General features: G+C 38.8%; 1 protein-coding gene across 3 annotated transcripts in view; it reads left to right on the forward strand.

Moving 5' to 3' along the window:
* LARGE1 (LARGE xylosyl- and glucuronyltransferase 1) overlaps positions 1–20817 on the forward strand; it is a 276798-nt gene that overhangs the window by 134133 nt on the left and 121848 nt on the right. For all 3 annotated transcript variants that reach the window (XM_002199467.7, XM_072923450.1, XM_030263115.4), the window contains 2 exons: positions 4418–4500; positions 14179–14302. In XM_002199467.7, the coding sequence (XP_002199503.2) occupies positions 4418–4500; positions 14179–14302 (207 nt within the window). The remainder of the gene's footprint in view (positions 1–4417; positions 4501–14178; positions 14303–20817) is intronic.

The raw sequence follows: 20817 nt of genomic DNA on the forward strand, positions 1-20817 counted from the left end.
TAAAACATTTGAAAATGCAGTTACAATGAATGAACATTAAATCTCTGATAAAGCATAATCTGTGATAATAATTGTGATCTATATCAAATAGCTGTGAGTTTGTTGCATTCCAGCCACAGCTTCCTACTCTTGTATCATAGGAGAGCTCTTCTGATACTTTAAAATGGATCAGCATTATACTGCAAGGAAAAAAATCAGACACACAGAAAAGGGGCTTCTCCCTTGAGCGAGCAGATGCCCATCATGCCTTCCCAGTAGTAGACCATTTGAACACAAACCTTGGAAATACAAGTAAGCATAGTCCTTACACAGATGTCAGCACTAACAGCAGTCTTCAGAAGGGGAGTATAATGCCAGTGAAAGTTAACAAAATTGTATGCCTTTTTCTTACAGTGTTATCCCAGTATGTTTCCAGCTTGTGCCTCCCTAAACTGAGCATTTACTTGAATTAAGTGTGTATTTATAAATATTTTTGAAAGAGATTATATATTAGGAAATTGATAATTAGCAGTATCACATTTAGTGGCTTAGCAAGATGCTTAACATTTGAAGCATTTTTTTAGAGGCATATTTGTATTGTTCCCGTTCTCAACAGTGTTGTTAAGTAGGGTAAAGTGTGTAGTGCTCCACAGCCATCAGGAACAGATCCTCACTAACATCAGCAGTGTAACACATGTAAAGCAGATGTTATCTGCCACTGCAAAAAAAAACCCACAACCTGGAAACAAACACAAATATTTTGTAACATACTTGTAATATCTCTTAATCACATTCAACAATTAATTATGAAGGATTAAATATCTACAGTGGAAAGCCTACTGGAAAATTACTGAGGTATGAAATTTCTTCCCAAAGATTATTTTTAACTCAAAGGACTACAGGTTTTTGAAATTCATTATTTCATCATTCCAAAAAGTAGCTCAAGGAGGAAAAATTATTATGTATGCTCATCTAGGCACTGTATACTCCTCATCGGTATGGATATGGGGTCCAGTTCTTTGTGTGGTTTTGAATATTTTCTTCACATTAATATTATCCCAGATAATGAAATACTGCATTTAGAAACAGGTTTTTCCTGGTCTGTAGTGGCTGAGGTAAGAGTTTTGAGCCACATTAGCATCACCTTGGTATGACTTAAGCTCACTTTCCTAAAGAAGCTTAGCTTCCTTAAGTGCCTTGAAGCACCTACACCTGAGTGCTTCCTAAACTATTTACAATTAAAAATAGTTCAGGTGGTGTCCCTGATCCTCAGCAGGGAGACAGTTGTGATGAACTTCCACGGTGTTTTGATTACCTCTCCATATCTGTGTGTATAAACAGAGGAAGAATTCATTGACTCTGTATCATCACTTTAATTTGTTGCTGCAATCAGTTACATTATCCAAAAGCATCTCCAGTGAATGACCTGAGTCCAGACTCTTGCAGCAAGTGGTGAACACATCCATCACTCACTTTAAAGAGATCATTGTAGGAGGATGGACGCTTTGAATGCTCAGTTTGGTCCTGCAGTGACTTCAGGATATTTAGGCTAGATATTCTGAAGTGTGTGACTAGTACTATCTAAAACTATCATGGAATGCCAACAGTAAAGGGGTAAGTTGTAAGGCCTTGGTGTGAGAAGTCTGGGTGAACATGTTGAGCCAAACAGGCCAGCTGACACTTGGCAGTGGAAGTTGGAGATTCTTTGGTCATGTGGCTTTAGTCCTTGGTGTTTGCTGTAGTCATTGAGTCAGAGATTGTGTGAATCACAGTGGCCAGTTCTGGGATGAGTGATACAGTCTTCCAGCTATTTGCAGATAGATAAAAGGAGTTTGGGAGAGGTGTCAATTTTCAAAATCTGAGAGATGATGCTTACAGTAGTATGCTCAGGAGGGTGCAAATTCTTTCAAGCGCTTATTTCAGCCATATCTTGCCAGAATCTGGGTACAGCCAGCTGCTCTCAATCCATACATGCATTTGGAACAAGGGTGGAGAAAACTGGAAACAGTGTTTTTCCCTTTGGGGTGCAAACATCTGCAGGCAGTTCAGGTTGATGACTTCATTTGGCTTATCTGTTTTTCCACTGACTTTGTTTAACAGTTAAACAATGAGAGAGAGGAAAGTGGATCGGGGAAAGGAGAAGAATAGACAGAGCCTTGAAGCATTCTGCAGGAAAAAACTTGGAAAGAAAAGGTCTTGATTTCTGTTTTCTTTGAGGATTATTGCTCTTTTGTTTAACTGATTGCAGGCAGGACTAGAAGTGATATGTGATACCAAACACTGCAGAGAGGCTGAGCAGAAGGTACATGGATGCCTGTGTTTCTGAGCTGGAAGAGAGCATTTGGAAGCGTAGTAAGTGCTGCTCTCACTGTGTCCTGGCTGAAGCAGCGTCCAAGGCAACAGCAGCTACTAGAAGACAGCAAGGAATGCATGCTTTCAATTCTGAAACAAACTGATTTAGTAAGAGAGAACAGGTGTGGGCAAGAACTTGACGGAATAAACTCTGCTTTGGAGCGCTGTTGTAAGGTAGAGAGAGTGGCTTTGAGGAGAGCTTTTCTGGCAAGTGTAGGTTGTGTAAAACAATGCTGACAGTATATGACAGTGCTATTATGTGGAAACCCCTAAAATGTTTGTTTCTGGTCTAGTATTTCTGGCCTACTCATTTTCAGGTGAAAATTTTAAAGCAAGGGTGAAAGTGTTCTCAGTTAATTTGATTTTTAATTGGAACTGAGGGGGAAGGATCTTACGTGTTCTGCAAGCCTGGGAGAGGGACCAGGTGACAATCTGAGAGGAGGCAATATGTGTAGAATTAGGAATCAGTGCACCCACAGCAACCTGTGCCAATGAGTACAGTGCAGACTCCTGCTGTAATAAAAGTCATTAATAAGCAGCCTCTGTTCTCCCCTCTTATCACAAGAGCGAAACACAATTGATTTTTGCCAAGTGTTGAGCATGCTCAGCTCCCATTGACTTTAACATAAATTTAAAGTGCTAATACCTCACAGAGCTGTTGCCAGAATGTACTGCAATATCTTTTCTTTCTCACACCTCTTTGGACAGACAGTTGTCTTATTAATTCAAGTCCTCTTAAAACATCAGATCTTAAATATGCCTGAGCTTGTGAAGCACAGCAGGGCTGGAGGCAGCTCTGATGTTCACATAGATGTTCTACAGTGGCACAGCCACTTGGCAGTTGTATGATTCAAATTGTGCCTTGTACCAGATGATCTTAATGGATAGGGCTGTGGGCTTTTCAGATGTGCCCAACACATGGCACTTCCTGTGTAAATGTGATTCTGTTACAAGCCAGGCTTTGGGAATCTGTGACTGTGTGAGGAGACAGAATTCCTCATTTGTTCTCAGCATAGTGGGCATTCTGTGGAAAATGAGAGCTGTGTATGTGAAAAACCAGCTAACCAAGCTTCAAATGGAAGCCAAATGAGGCTTCCCTGCAGTTTCACAGCTGTGTCCCCAGTGGCAGCTTTGAGCTGACAGCATGGTGAACTCTGCTTCGTTTATGTGACCACTAAGAAACAGAAGATCACAGAACCTGGAGTCAAAACTTGCTAGGATTAATTTTTTTTTCCCTAGGGAGCAGAAATGGCTACTTTTTAAAAGCAGACCAGAGTAACGTAATAGCATTTTTCAGGTTAGTGCTAACTGGCTATATAATGACTCGTAGCGGCTTTTCAATTTTCCCTTTCCTCCTGAAGAGACGAGGAAACCTCTGCCACATGTTAAAAGAGAGGTAAAGAGGCACAGAATAAATGATGATTTACCAATGTCATGAGGTGGAGAGAATGTGTTTGTGGGGGTTGTGTGTAACTTCACATTAATGCTGCCAGAGCAGCCCATGCTGGAAGTCACAGGCAGGGAGGTGGCCACTTGCCGTCACAGCCTGTGTCCCGTTGCATCACTGGGATGCATCCAGCCCTGGCAAACCAATAGTCACAGTCATGTTCATCCATGAGAGGTGGTCACCCTCTCCATAGGGGCTGTGCATAAGACAGAAATAATACAAAATTTCTGAGATCATATCTGCTTCTAATTATCAGACATAATTTTAAAGTTTAGTTCAGAAGATTAAAAATATCTGTATGTTTGCACACTCAGGATTTTGTGTGCTGCTTACTTGGGGAGGGTGTGTATACATACATGCACACATGTATGTCTTAGCTAATAAATGCAATTCTGTTCAAACATCTGATGTAATGTAGCGATAGTAATGACTTTGGAATGATGATGGTGCTATAACTCAATTAAGATGTTTTTAGCAAACTGCCTCAAGTGGGTTGCAAACAGCTGCAAAACACCCACTCAAATCCCTAACAATTGCAGCACTAAACAACAGCAGTGTCATGTGTGTGCTCTCCTTAACAAGTGATGAGCACATGAGCAGGCTTTAATTTTTGTTCTTTTTGTTCCTTTTCTCCCACAGACTATCCACGTTGCCATTGTCTGTGCAGGGTACAATGCCAGTCGGGATGTTGTCACACTCGTCAAGTCTGTCTTATTTCACAGGTAAAGGTAGCTTTCTTCTCCTGTATGTTGTATATCTGATTATGACTAAGTGAGCCTTTTCTAGGTTTACTATCTTACTTCAAAAGAAGGTCAGTTTGCCTTCCCTGGTTCCTTTTTAAAGAATGATGCATTTAATTCATTACCATCTCAAATAGATTTCTCCTGTGTGAAGGTTTCTACAGTCAATAAGAGAGATTAGAGATCCACCTGCTACCTCTGTTGCATTGTGGGAATAGGGATAGTATCAATCTTCACTGTAAAGCATTTGCACACTCCTGAATGCTGTAAAATAATGATAATGGTAATAACAGTGTTGTATTCATTTAGCCTATTTGTGGTATCAGTTTATGGCACAGTTGATGATAAATTCACACTGGTTTCTTGACTATCCCAGCTTCCAATTTTGACATTCATTTTTGAAGTAAACCTGCTGTTACAGTCAGTATACACACTATTTCATTAAATTCAGGTGGTTTGTTCTGGCTTTGGAATGGCTGCTTACAGCCCCTCAGAAGTTTTTGCAACCTGGTTTTAGCACAGTTAGCTCCCAAAGCTGAGAGTCATAAATGTACAAGGAAAACAAAATAACCAATTCCCTTAATAGACCGCAGCTCCAGAAAAAGCGAATTCACATTAAACTCTGTGTGGGTGTATTTGTGTATCCATTGTCCAGTTTAGAAATGTCTCTTGGAGATGCTTTCCAATAATGCTGCTGAAAGTGGATTAAAATTAGGGAAGTGATCAGACTATTTGACTCAAACAGGATAAATATACTAGTAAAATATGCTTACAGTACAAACAACTATTTTAGGGAGGTAATTTCAATATACTGCTTTTTTTGAAAGACAATTTTGTGGACGGGTGAATGACTTTTGTTCATGTCATGTGGTGATATCTTCTTGCAGCTAGCATAAGTGAGGCATTCCAGTCCCACACTTTGCTCCTTATGTTTGCCTCCAGTCTCCTGCTGGAAGCCTTAGTAGTCACTTCCTGACAATAGTTTTAGTACACCATTTTATCATTTTTAATAAGCTTCCTAATATAATATAAATGCTCACCTTGTCCACTATGAAAAAATACTCCATAAGTACTGTTTAATCAAAATAGGAGAGCAGCTTCCATTATCAACACACAGTCTTTTGAGAAGTAGCATGTTCGTGTTAGATGAGGGGTAGGACCAGAAGAACAATACTAGAAGAAACATAAAAAAAAGCAAAGAACCAGTAAATATCCATTTAATTCTATGTGGAGGATTTTACTGAATGTTAAAATTCTGGTAAATGCTAAATCTATATCTGCTTCCAATTAGAAGTTTGAATTATTCAGTGTAAACTGGGTTTATATTGCAAGGATGCAGGGAGTTTTTGTAATTTTTAAATTGTTGTTTCTAAGGGATTTAACGGAAAATCATATTTTTGTGGTGACACAAGCTATCCTAGTGGTTAGCTTCTCCCTGTTTTTCTATCCTGGTACTTGCAACCATTTTGAGAAGACGTTAATCTCTCTGTTTCCAAATGTTCTGTAAATGGGAATCTCACAGCTCAAAGGTTTAAACAACCTCCCTCTGTATTCTTTAAAGGAAATGTCCCTGTTTTACTTAAGGCATTCATCTGAGCAATTAGCAAATTTATAAACAATAGTGCCATGTAATTAAATTATTAAATAATAATAAATTAAAATAATGAAACACAAAAGGTGATTAATATTGGTATTTCTAAGTCTGATGGATTCTGCCTCTGTCAAGAACATAGTGTTGTTTGGCCTGCACAACTGCTCATCTCAAAGGATTTGTCGAGCTCAGCAGAGGTGGTCAAGATAAAGTCCAGTACAGCTAATGAAACCTGAGTACATTCCAGATAACCTATCTCCCTTGTTTGCTCAGAACATACTTAAAGACAAATCTAAGTCCGTTCCTGCCTAGAACTAGCGTTTCTCACTAGGTATTAAATTGTTTGCTAGAAAGAGAAGATATTCTCAGAAAAGAGACAGAGCTTCTTACAGACATTGCTTTCTTATCTTCTAGAAAACACAGGCTTCTTAAGCATCAGTTGATGCTCTGAGTCCAGGGTCATGCTTCAGTAGGGCTCCTTTCTTGGATCTTTTTCTTTGGAATGGCAGTTGTATAGAACAATGCAGAATAAGCAAAAAGAAACAACAAACTAAGCTCAATATTAATTTAGAGCCAAGACTCCTTGCATTGGTTGCCATGTGCAAACAATTTTATTTTGGAGACCACTATGCACTTCAGAAATGGTGATGGTTGGAAAGGCTTCTTTTAGTTGCTCTGATCCATTTAATTATAGGAATGAAGGATGGAGACAGGTCATGATAGTGCATTTAGGAGGATTGAGTTAGGAAAGTTGGAAGTGCTTGGTTCAGATAGTCAGTGCTTCATGATGTCAGCATCAAGTTTACCTCTGACTTGAGGGTCCTCAGTGAAAACGGACACGGAGATGTCTCTTCTTCTAACCCTAAATACGCATCAGGGAGTGCATCCTAGCTGGCATTGTCCAGTAAGCCAATCAGAATAGACATTTGAAAGGTCTGTGAGCTTCTAGCGGAGCAGTTTGCCTAACAAGAAGTTTGCTATCCTAATCTCTAACTTAGGCTACTGGTCCTTCATTTATAGGATCGCCACATTCAAATACAGTTTTGCAAGAACAGAAAAAATATGCTGCCAAACTTACTGTCATAGAGATTTTCTTTTTTCTTCAACACACCCTGAATCCAATCTACTGGTTAAACAACTGACCCCTCAAATAAACCAGACTTAATGTCCTCATCTGCCCCTCAATTGGTGTTTGTTGTAAGACACTGATTTCAGTGAATCTATCTGGAATTGGTGAAGATTTCATGTCCTTCTTTTGGCATTTCTGTACAGGTTAGCAATTAAGGCATGTTTTAGCATGCATTTTGATACAAAACTTGTCGCCCTGATTTTTAAGTTTTTCTAAAGCCTTCTGAGTTTACATTCACGTAGAAAACTTTCTCACACACTTTCTGTAAACAACCTATTGTTTTGCATTCCTTTGTGGAGGCGGAGAGGTTTGATGCACTGGTGGTTTGGCCAGTGTCGTTGGGGAGGTGGTACGTTCACCCTCCAATCCACTGTCACCTTTGGAAATGTATAAATGTTGGAGTCATAAATAAAACTTCCTCTTTTTTAGCTTTGCAATAGCAGCGGCTCACATAATGCTTTTGCGTGTCATATAGTGACACAAAACTATATACCTAAATTGCCTGCTTCCATAGGAAATCCCTTCTCATAGAAAAGCTCTGAGAAAAGGAGGCCATGTCAGTCTAATCCCAGGGAGCATTAACATATTTGTTATATCCCCAACTTTAGCTAGAGTGCTAGATAGAAACACAAAACAGCAGGAGTGCTGGGTCATTAAGGATAAAAGCTACGGGATTTTCTATAGATGGAGTGTGCTGTCTCTTCTCTCTTGCATGAATGTACAGCAAATCCTGCATATTGAACATTTCAGCTCTCCACAGGCCTAAAACACCAAGATTTGAGTCATACCATATATATTATGAGACTTAGGCAAGCTACTTGTTCAGACCCTTTCAGAGACCATATCTATCTTCAGGTTCCAGAGTGTGGGAAAAGGAGAGGAAAGGGGTAGTGTGATTGATTCCACATAAGAACACCATAGTTCAGAAATGTGTTTCATTCCCAGTGATAAAAGATCTTGATTCCAGTTTTGTCTTTCGAAAACATATGCTCCAGCCACAAAATCCAGCAGCTTTTAACACCCAGTTTGACATAACTGACAGTCTGTTCTCAGGAGGAGACTCAGCAGAGCTGGGGTAGTGCAGGGTTTGCAGTCTGATAAATATGCATTGGCAGCGCTGCACAGAGGGAGGCTTGTAGAATGAATACTCGGTCCTACTCTGCAACTTTCCAGCTTTCCTTTCTTGCACATCCAGTTCCCAATTATGACAGATTTTACAAAGCCATTGCAGGGCTAAAAAAAATTATCTCTGAGTTTAACAAAAGCCAATCTCATATCACTGTGTCCTAAGACACAGCCTCACTTTAGTTGTTGCAAACCAAAAGACTAAACACCAAAAATTTATTATATTTGGTCAAATAGGCAGAATGAAATGCAATTGGAAACAGTAATTATAGTGGTGTGCTGAAAAACACCTGCATTTCTTTTTCAAAATTGAAGCAGTTTCCTGTGGCTGATAACCTTCCTTGAATCTTTTGCAACCATTGGTCCAGTGATTTTTCAATGTTTTACTCCATTTCTAAAAATTGCAAACCTTAGAGTGCTACAGAAACAGCCCGCAATCCAAGTTACATATTAAAAAGATAATTTCTCTCTCTGTTCTGGTAAGTCTTTAGCTCTTGAGTAAGAACTAAAATGGTTTTTAATGCGCCCTTTTTCGTAGGCATGCCTAACACTGTTTCATTTGGAAACAAATAAAAAAACAAACTTACACAATTATAGCATGTTTCTGGCAGTTAGGTTAGCCTGACAATCTGTAAACAATTAACTTCTCTTTTGTGCCAGCAAGTACTGGGTTGGTTTTTTGTGCCCTTTTGCTTTTTACCCACTGTGTCAGTCCCTCTTTGCAGGAGACACTGCATTTACTTCTTTAGCTTTACTCGCCATTTATGCTACAGCAATAGTGGCATAAGGATGCTGGGACTTTGTCAGGAATGTAAACAAAACCAGACAAATACTTTTTAATAGGACGTTGCTTCTTTGCTTTAAGAAGGCTGCTTGTAACCTTAAAGTTAAGTGTATGTCTGAGCATTTTTAAGAACAGGATATGAAGCTGTGTTACAGAACGCTGCATGAATAATGAAATCTTTTTTATTTTTCTTAGAACAAGTAGAATAAGGCAAACCAAATGAAAATCTAAATTAAATTAAAAGGATGACATGTAATTTCCAAGTAAAAGTCACAAGTCAACACTGGCTGGTAATTAAAGCTTATATAATCTAATGGCTATATTCCATTGAGACCACTTTGCCTTAATGGAGTTAATTTGAGAATTCAAAACCTCTGTCAGTGTTTCCAGCTTTTCTAATGTGTCAGTCTATTTTGTGGGAGCTTATTCTGGCAAAAACCATAAAGTGTGACCTGGTTTCTCTGATCCATATAAATATAAATACATTAGTAATACACACTTTTTGTTTTTTCTAGCTGTCCTAACAATAGAGGCTTAATGGAGAAAGCAATTTTTTTTAAAAATCTGGCCATGATTTACTCTTAGTACTTCCCAAAGAATTTCTGTAAGTAAACACAGAACAAGAAGATTCATGAGTCATGCAGCAAGTGTGTATTTAGGATATCTCAAATAGTTTGGGGAGTATTTTCATCAATACGGGGTGAGAAGTGGTATAAAGACATCTTGAAGATTTTCACATTAAAATTTTTCTCATATGAGAGGGGGATTGTCGTATGGGCAATAGAAGAAAAAGTTACCCAAACTGCCTTTTTAAAGTCCTGTTTGAAGTTCTTGTAACCATTTGTTACAGATATAAAAGGTACTACCTTGTTGTGCTTCCCTCAATAAAGTATAGGTTTTGGAAATAAACCCCCTGGGCTACAGACCTTTTTATATTCTTAGAAAATAAAATTTCTCTGTTGCAGAGAGAGAACTGTGTAACCAAGCAGCCAAGGAGCTGCCTTTTGAATTACTAACAATTGAGCTATGGAATAGTGCAGAGGGGAAGAGTAAGCCTTGGTTCACTACACGCTTTTCAATTGTAGGTTTCTGTATTTAACTCTCTGGCAGTGGCTCTTTGAAAAGAAAGGGCCACAAATGCTTGAGCAAGCAGATCATAAATCTGATGAAGAATAAGAAGTTTTGAAATGCAAGAATAAGATATCATGATAAGAAAAAATGTAGAGAAATGAGTGCCTTGGAATAGACTTCTAAATTTATGGCCTGACTTTTAAAAAATTGACTTCTTTCATTTTCATAACTTTATAGGACCTCAGCAGTTTTGAAAATGAGGGCATTCATTCAAACTCCTAGATTTAGGTCTAAGAGCCTATATTTAAGCATCCATGCTTGAAAATCTTGGCTGGAATCTCCCTTTGTTCACTTTTGAGGAAAGTAATTTAGGAAAATAAGTCTTTGCTCTTTACATATGGTTTACTTTGTCAGATAGCGTTCTGATCCTAAGATAAGTGGAAATAAGTAAATATAGGAAGATGTGCAGTTTTCTGAACAGAGTACTTAAAATCTTAAGTTTCCACTTGATGGGAAATAGCCATATTTTGGAACTACATTTTCCCACATTAAGATGTTAATGCGTCAGCATTTTCCATGTAGCAGAAACTGTGAAAAGTTGTAGTTGGTAGAAATTCAAATGTTCAAAATAATTTCAGTAAATAAGATTAAGTATTTCTGGACCTTGTGAGAAATTCTATGGCTGTTTCAATACCTGCTTCTGCAGTAAGGAATCTGGAATACCTGGAACTCAGAGTTCTGAAACCTGGGATAATAGAAACATTTATTCCTAAACAGATTAATTCACATTAATACTGGGGATTTTTCAAAACCTGTTAGTTTTGTGGGAGAAGTTGATCACAGTTGCCATATGTTGACCCATGTTATTCAATACTTGAATATACTGTCCCCATTACAGTATAGTGATTTGTATCAGTACAAGATACAACCAGCCTTTATGTGCACTCTTTGAGTTCTCTTGATGTGCCCAGTTGAAAATGAGCAAAATGTCCAAGTTTAATGAAATTCAGCTTTCAGTGGAATCCTTCACAATATCCTGATTGTCATCCCCAATTCTTGGAGCCAGTGATTCAATCATGATGTCAGATAATCATGACATCCCTTTCATATATCTCTTGAGAAAGATTTCTCATTTTGCAGATTCTCTTCTGTATCTTTTATAATGAATGTTGGTTGATCTTCAAGCTTCTAAACTTGTTTCTTAAACACTTTGAAGCAATCTGTATCTTTTAGGCTTTGCATATTGCAGGCAGCAGAAGAGGTGAAGGATGTCATCTGTGTGTATGCTAGTATGGTTACCTTCAGAAGGTCTTCCAGCTTTGAGGCTGCTCACTGTTGGCTTCCAGCACTGTGCTAAGCCTCACATTTCACAGAACTAAAATCTCGTCTGGAGTAACATTTTCTGTGGCTGATGCACATTTAGTTGTAGATGTCATCAGGTCACTATACTGTTTTGGGGATATATTTTTGTAAGTGATAATCTTTTGCTTTGCCAATGACACACACTTTCCTTCCAGCTGAATCTTTACCATGAGGCTAACAACTTGAAAGAGATTTCTGTGTGGGAGTACAGCTATCCTTTTTTCTTTCTCCCAGTAGGAGATGAACTAAAGTAAATGTCACCCACTTGTTCCCATATAAGTTTCATACACTCTGGGTCATTCAGATAAGTATAAACTGCTACTGAACATCTGAGTGTCTTTGTGTCAGATTTTTTCTTTTCAACTAGTGTGTTTCATCTTGAAATATTTTGTATAAACTCCATTTAACTAAATGAACATTTGAAAGAAGACAGAGCTTTCTTTTTTTTTAACTGATTTTTAACTCTTCTTATTCTACTTTAGAATAGAAGATAAAAATCCCCAGAATAAAAAAAGGGAAAGAAATTCTGAAGAACACCAGCTGGGAAATAGTCCTACCAGAATTCAGACTCAGCAGAGGGAGCTATGTGGGATGTGTGTGTTGATATTGAACATTTATTTGTCTTGAGATACTGCTTTGCCGGTATCCAAAGCCACCGGTGTTGTTCGTTGTTTCTCTTGGCCTTGTCTCTACTAATGAGATGTATTTCCTGATCACTGCTATTTCCTGATTTTTTCTTGGCCAGGTGCCTGGTTACTGCAGAATCTGCATGAGCCAGGATGTCCTCTTCTACTCTCCTGCTGGGCTGGTGAAGCAAATGTAATTGCTGTGATCCCTTTAGCTTGGTAATGGGACACTCAGCAGCTGGCAGTTGTGCCTTTCCCTCTCCCCTCCTCCCTCCAGGACAAGCTGGAGATTAAAAGACCTTTGTCTTTTGAAAAGCGTGTTGTGGCTTAGTGTTTTGGATATCGTTTAAGGCAGATCAGCTGTGCATTTATTCTGACATCATGATTATCTCACATGTAAGGCTTCAACCCAGCCCTTTTCTGCTTTTCCTGTAAGCACATAATGTGATCCACAGTGTCCTTGGAACCAATACAGCAGCTTCACTGGCAGCCCCCAGTGCTGGGTTGGATTTACAAAATCCAGTCATACATTGCTTCTCACAGCAATCTCCTCTTTCTGCTGAGGGGTCTGTCAAAATACTATGAACAATTATATGTATTTTTATGTTCTCCTGTGGTCTTTGTTCAGTGGGAAGCAGTATTACTCATCAAAGCAAGAAGAGAAACATTAAAGAGGAAGGCACACATTTTTCATTAATGTAGAAAATGGAGAACAAATAACCTTCATTTTGGGTTAAGGCCGAAAATGTAATGGAAGTATATTGGCCTGAACTAACATTGTTTTCCTCACTTCTCATTCACACTGAAGAATGCAGTAGCATCACTCATCTCTTCTGCTTTAATCAACATCTGAAACTAAATACTTCTCTTGTTAGATGAAAAATACCAATTAACAAGTACACTCATTTAGCTTTACAAATTCCATAGAAATGAGAATCCACTATTCCACTCTAGGGATCAAAGAAAGGTTGATCCCATGCTGAAGTCTAAACAAGCCATTTTTCTTGTTCATAGTTTTTTCAAAGTCTGTCCTTTTCTGCTGACAGAGAAAGTTGCTAAGCTAGGGGTAAACATGGAGCACTACAATTTGTGACTAACTTCCATTGGTAGGTTTCCTACCACAGAAATTCAGATCAAATTTTTTTGCTTACTGTTCCCCCAGAAAGGGAGGGGGGTTAAGGGAATGAAACAAGGTATTTATAATGTTTAAGTTCATATTAGTATAAAAAAACCCATAGACTTGTCAGGGCTTGCCACTCCTGTTGATACTGGCTTCGCCCATCTTGTTTTGAAGCTTTTCAGTTAGCCCAAGTCATGTAACTACAGAGGTGAACCCAGATCTGGTGTTTCGAAGTAAAATGTTTCCTTTCCTCCTGCCTTTCTTTGATCATTACGAAAAAGGATGTGGTGAGATTTGCAATCTCCATTCTGTTCACTATGTTCAATAGCTAGAAGACACTCACCTGAAACATCTAATTTTGGCTTCCTATGATTCCCCAAGATTGCTTTGTAGAAAAGTTCTATGTAAACTCAAGAGTCCCAGAATTTCACCTCATTCAAATTGTTACATTTAACCTAAGACAGTCTTCTTACCACAAAGATAAATTACTAGGTTCTCCTAGAAACTGAAACAATAATTTCCAAAGCTCAAGTCCCCAAAGGGATATTAACTTGGTCTTTTTTTAAGGAGCTGGTGCACAGGACAGGACTCTTACGTGTTATAAATCATCACATTCTGCTGGAGTCAAAGGATCTGTGTATTCATTGCCACCCAGAAACTGAGTTTTGTGTTGTGGTCATGTGTTTTCAAATTGTGTCTCAGCATTTTGGCCCTAGAGCAGGACTTCACCAGACATGCTGCACACTCAAAGCTTGACATCCTGGATAAAACTTTGTAAATTCTGATGTTGTCCTTTAAGAACAGGAATTAGAAACCTTTGAACTAACGCGTTTCTCTCCCTTCTCGTATCAGGCGAAACCCACTCCACTTTCACCTCATTGCGGATGCAATTGCCAAACAGATCCTGGCAACTCTGTTCCAGACATGGATGGTCCCTGCTGTGCGCATAGACTTCTATGATGCAGATGAACTCAAGGTAAAGACACACAGACACAGGTGTCAGTCATATACTTCTGATTTGATGTCACCCCTTTATTCCTCACCTCCCTTGACTGGTGAATTGCAGGGAAACTACTGCCTACAAATATTCTCTTGATGACAGCTAATTCTAACTGACATGCTTGTAACCCTGATTACACATAACTGGAGGATATTAAATGGCTAAAATTAGTGCCGTTTCTCTGGAACGAGAGCAGCTAATGAAATGTTTGTTTAGCAGCTTAGAATTTTACCTGCTAGCAAGAGGATTCTGGCTGTCCACCCGATCACGCTATTCTTCCTAGTAGCAATGGTGGAATCTTAAGTATCTTGCTCAATTAGCCCAAGTCCTTTATTGGAAACACTCAACTGCCCTGCATTCCTCAAGCACAGGTGTGTGAAACCCTAAGTACACACACTTCAATGAGGTAGCATTAGTACAATAGCTACCTTTTTTATCTGGATGCCCTTCCAAAAGGAATGATTATGAAACAAGTTCAGTTGTTTTTTTTTCTTTGGAGGAGGGGGGGGAAGTCGCTTACTCAAAGTAATTATCCTTTCATACTTAAAAAGTTTGAATCAGAACATGGAGGAACAGCATTGATTTTGAGCTGTGTATGTTTTTTACCTGTGGAGGTAGAATGAAGTATTCAGACTTCAGCATTTGAAGTTGGTGGTAGTAATTTTTATGATTTACCAGGCTGTTCTGAACAGCACCGTGAGACAAGGAAAAAACCAAAAATTTAGCAAATTGCTGTACTTATTAAGGGGGAAATTCAAAGCACACCACATTGTGAAATACTGAATACAGAAAGCTTTAGAAAGAGATGGAAAAGGGAAAAAAGTGATTCTTGAGAAAAATACTTTGTTTCTGTTTTTATTTTTCATTGGTTCTTCTACATGAAGCCATAAGCTGATTATAACCTAATTAGCCAGAGATTTTCCTTCTGTTCTTTATAGCTTCATAGCAAGGAGGAGGTTTTTTCCTATTAATCTTGTACGTGTCTATGTTACATGTGTTTTTCTACAAATTGTAGGGTTTTTAATTAGCCTCTCAGCTGGGGAAGACAGACCTCTTAGTGTTTTCCTTCTGGTCATTTGGGTATGGTCCAATCTAGTTAAGTAAATAATAACCAAGAGAGCTTACTTCAGTGATCCCCAAATTTCTGATTTATAGGAAAGCACTGAGTAGATATGAGGCTGATAGTAAAAGGGTTTTAAAATCATGGGGATCTGGGGGCTGAAGGGAAAATTAGGCTTAGTAGGCCCTGAGAAAATACTCTGGGAAGTGTAGGCCTTGTACCTTGTTAGAGCTGCAGCTGTGTAACTAGTACGTGATAAATGATATAATTGTTAGATGTGATGATTGTTTAGTAATTAAATATTAAATTAAATATTACTGTTTAATCGTAAGAATAATCATGAGAAACTGTGGTCAGAGGCTTGAGAAAGATCATGAGAAACTAATGCTTGAATAAAGTCAATGTATGCAATAGAGCAATAAAAGTTTAATAATTTATTTGTAAGTTATATAAACATAGAATATAAAATACGTTCAGCTTGAAAGCCATGTCGGAGTCAGATTTGGGTCTGTACCCCTGATTCCCAGAGCTCTAAAACAAAAGCACCTGCATATAATCATATCCTGTGATTATGTGTGTTCCTGAACGCTAACAAGGCTACAGAGCAAAACTCTTTTGTCCTTCCCTCAGCCTTAATTTTCTATATGACTGGGGACCTAAATCAACACTAGACTATCTTGCATATAACCCATAGACTTTATGTTGAGGACCCCTTTATAGCTGGATGCAGGTATTGATGCATAAATAGGTATTTCCAGGTTTGCCCCTCTCGTTCAGAGCTCATCATTCTCCATACCAAGAAATTTTTCTGATTTCAGTGGCTGAAAAACCACAGTATATAGTATTGAGCATAGGAGAATGTGACAGACACTGCCAAAGGAGAGCAAAGAGTTATAAAAATAAACAGAGTTTTAAAAAGCCAGGAATGATGCTGGCTCATTTCCAGATCATTCTGCAGGTTTTAGCAAAGACGACAGAGGAACTGTTTACAGACAACTGTAGGAGCTCATCTCATTTGTTTCTTGTGTAGCCCCTAGAGAGGATTTAATGATTGGTTTGGGTTCATGTATTTCACCTGCACTCTTGGGAGCTGTATTAAGCTGCCTGGTGTTAAGAAAACATAGAGCTGATGCTGGATGTTTACTAGAAAGCCTGTCTTTCTCTGAAGTGAGCTATGGATTCACTGTTACAGTATATACTATGTTTCAGTTTAAATGACCCTCCATAGTTCTTTTTTAAACCTACAATCAATACCAATTTCTGACTTTTTAAAAGGGTTTATACTGAGTAATAGCATGAGAACTTTCTGCTTAGCTTTCATTCACCAATGTTCAGTTGTTTTGGAACACATTTTAGCTGCTGCAGAAAACATTTCATTTCATTTCATGTTTGTTTTTTGCCATTGGATATGTATGAGCTTCCAGTCTCTTCCTTCTAATGCAGCAGGAGCTGGCATGTTAGATTAAGCCCTTAAGTCCTGGGAAAAGCCCTGCTTCTACTCCTGTTCCTGCTCAAACAGTGGAAGGGAGAACATAATATTAGATCCTCCATAAATAGTATGGATGATTTTTTGTTTTCAAGTAGCTATTTTGAATTCAGGCAACAGTTTCCAGTAGCATATTAATTTTTTAAAAGGCAGAATTTGGAGACTAAAGTATTTGGTATTTCACAGTGTTTCTTACCATATCCTGCAGCTCTTAAAATACATGCAGTTTAGCTTAGAGTTAGAGCAACCAGTATCCTGAAGAAAGGATAGAAAATTAGTCTTGGCTGTGGCTGTTGTTTTCTCTCAGGTTTTAGAGGAAAACTGGACACTTTAGTGCAAGAAAGGGAAGACAAGGTACCACAGATTCTATCAGATTTTCTAGGGCCAGGAAACCAATATATCTGCTTTGCTGCTGTGACTTAAGCGTGTCAGATGTTCCTTTTAAAATTTAGAGAAGACTCATTTTTCCTTTTGCAAGGTGACACAGCTGTTCACATTCCTGTTGCACCCCAAAGAGCCTAGGTTCATTCTCTCCCTAGAAGCAGCTGCTGCCAAACTGCCAGCAGCCTGCTTGGAAGAGGGATGGAGCACAGGGAAGAACAGGAAAAGGTGTATCTTTGTTTGGGGCACATGATAGGGAATGGGATAGAAGAGGAGGAGACTTAACTGTGGAGCTGGGCCAAAATAACAGCATTGCCATGAAAAGGGTCAGACACAGTGGAGATAGCAGCTTGCTGGATGTATTTCTTCAAACCAGTTAGTCTGACGATTTTAAGAGCCACTTCTACTAAGATGCTTGTAACCTTCCCCAGCATAATTTGGCCTGTCTCCTCGCTGCCTTGCCTATAACCTCAGGGGAAATAGATGGGTGCTTAAAAGCTCTCCCTCATTTTACAAGCTGTTTGGATTTTGAACTCTCTCCCATTAACTGAGCTTGCTACGTGCAGTCAGTAGTCAGCAAAAGGCGTCCTTGAAGTGTGTGCTGCTGATAATGGCACCAGTAATTGAACTATTCCACAGCTACATACTTCATTCTTGCTCTACTCAGTATGGCCCACACATAACTCTTCCAAATTTATGTGGTCACATATGGCTGTGATTGCAAACTGGAAAGTTACTTGGCAGTGTAAATTCACTTTATATGATCACTTTAGTTGTGTTAGTCAGCTTTGGTCCTAATGTGTAGATGTATCTATTACAGCAATGCATCCCACAAAATAACTGAAAATGGTCTTATTTGAGCATTAAATAAAAGAAAAAAAAAAAAAAAACTTGTGAAACATTCATCTATTACAGCTGTGATTTGCAAATAAGCAAATCAGGCTGCAGGGTATTGTGGTTTTTTCAGTTCAGTCTTACATGAAGAAACTCCAGAACAAACTATTGAAGGTGTGCAGCTTGGGTACTTGGCTCCTGCAGTTCATTGTTAAACATGGAATCTCGTGTCAATTCACTCACAGGGAAATACAGGCAGTAAATCCATTGTGATCTGCACTGTCCCACAGCAGAAGGAACAGCCGATAAGGCAGTACTGTATGTGATGGGTGGAATACAGATGAGGTGAGTTTATTTTCCCAGATGTTACCTGACACACTGATGACAACATTAGGTGAACTGAAGAAGGCAGAATGTAGAATGAGCAGTTGCCTGCTCTGCTGCGAGTAAATGGCACAGATACACAGTCTTTTAATCACTGATAGAGCAGAAAAGCCATCTCCTTTAAATAGTTTAGACCACATATGGCTGCAATTGATTTATGAACTTGTAGGTATGGTGAATAGGTTTTGTAGTAGATGAACGTTTGATCTGAAAGGGAAATACAAAAAGCTTCATTCTTTGCTATTTATATGGACAATATTCCAGCTTTTATTGTTCCCAGAAACAATAGACCACCAATCAGAGTACCAGTGCTGCATTAGGTGATTTCCTATCAGAAATGTTGACATCTGCACACTCAGTCAAAATCGGTGGTCTGATCCAGAACAACCAAACTCAAGTAATGCATGGGATAAAGATCACCTATCTTGGGGCATTTACTGCAGTATAAGACGAGTTACTTCTTATCTACTTTCATCTGAACTTCAAAGACAGTTCACTAGGTCAGATACTGCCATCATTTAGACAGGCATCACAAAATACTGAGTTAGAAGGATCTCAGTATTAGATGAAGGATCATTGAGTCCAGCTCTGAAGTGAAGGGTTGATCCGTAGGGAGATTGAACCTACAACCTTGGTGTTACTAGCACCATGCTGTAGCCAACTGAGATAGTGGACAACAGCCATGAGACTTAAGCGGGAAAATATAAAGTTTTATTCTTTAATTATGATTGTAGCTGGTTCTCAGGACTGTGCCTGTGTGCAACCCTAGTGCACTTAAATTCCCACAGTGGTCCAGGAGCTCCCAGGCTTGTTGCCTGCACAGATGAGATAAAGAACTGGTTTGAGACAGCAACCCAAGTCTGAACTAGGTGATTGATGGAGCTGCTGGCACAAGAAGTATTTGACAGCTTTTTACAGGAGTAGTCCCGGTGGGAATGTCAGACAGTTCTTGAGATTTCCCAGGCAGACCCTGTTGTGCCTAGACCAATTTGTATGCTTAAGCATGTCGATTAACATCCTGGGCAAAGAATCTGGCTGTCCCAGATATTCACAGACAGTTCCTGCTGCAAAGTTAATCAATTGTACAAGAGTAAGACAATCAATAGGAACAGTTCCTGCATGTGTAGAAATGATCATGTAGGACAGTGTATTGTACATACTTAAGATAGTTAGGAATAGGTTAAGATGATCTATAGTGGCACATTATACAAATCTTGCAGTGGTCAGGTAGGATCATGGGCCAACTGGGTTACAAAAATGGTACAGAAACATGTTTTAGGGAGTCTCACCCAATCCAACTAAGATGACTCTGTAAGAATCCTAGCTGTGGAGATTCCCTTTACCATCTAGACAGCAAGCGAGTATCCTGGCACATTGTATTGTCCACGCAAATATTACTGTAGGTGAAAATCCCAATAATGTTAGCTGTTTTAAAGTATGCTCAGTATGTGAATGTCTTTGCAGCAAATTGCACTGAAAGCAACTCAAATGCCATGAAATCTTTGGATACCCACAAAAGCATTGGCAGTTGGGAAGATGAGAGAGTGTATTTGATGAACAGATTATTAGCTTGGTGGTTTTTACATCAATTTAAGGAGGTGGCAACGACAGCAGTGTTGATAAAGCCTTGAACAATAAAACTGGTCAGCATTCTCCTGCCTTCCATCATCTTCCCAGTTCCATCATCTTCCTAGTCAAGAAGTTCCACTGGATGTTGCAGCCACCCATAACAATGTATCTCACAGTAACAGTGACTGACTCCCAAACTGTCATGGATTGTAAGGGTCTGACTGTGTTTGCATTGCACTGCATGCAGATTATATATTGTTAAGAGAGCACAGGGTTGTTTTTCTGTTAAGTAGTTCACTGTGCCTCAGAGGCAAACACACAAAGTTATAAAGCACAAGTATGCTACTTCCCTTCATTTCTTTTCCACTTCATATGCAAGATCTAATTGCTATTAATCCAATACAGAATGAGAAACCCAGCATCTGTTTATGTTTACATTCATTTATGCAGCAGTAAGTATTCAGTTAAAGTGTTTCTGTGGCACTGAGGTTTTGATCTAAAACTGTCACGTGTTATGGGGGGCTTGCAGTACCCCTGCGTTTCACCAGCCTTTTCTTTCTCTAAACTGTCCTACTGCACATGTCAGTGAAATGATAGGCATAGACTGCTGTTTCTTCCTATTGTTTCCCCTTCTCTTTATTTTTTTAAATATGCAAATCCAAGATTTTGGAAAATTAAGTCTATGATCAAAACATTTTACAGATTTGTATAACTTGTATGACTTATTTTTAGACTTGAATTTCTGCTTTATAATTGAGATTTTGTGTGTTTGCTAAT

Source organism: Taeniopygia guttata, chromosome 1A, assembly GCF_048771995.1.
Source record: "Taeniopygia guttata chromosome 1A, bTaeGut7.mat, whole genome shotgun sequence".
NCBI classification, from domain to species: Eukaryota; Metazoa; Chordata; class Aves; order Passeriformes; family Estrildidae; genus Taeniopygia; species Taeniopygia guttata.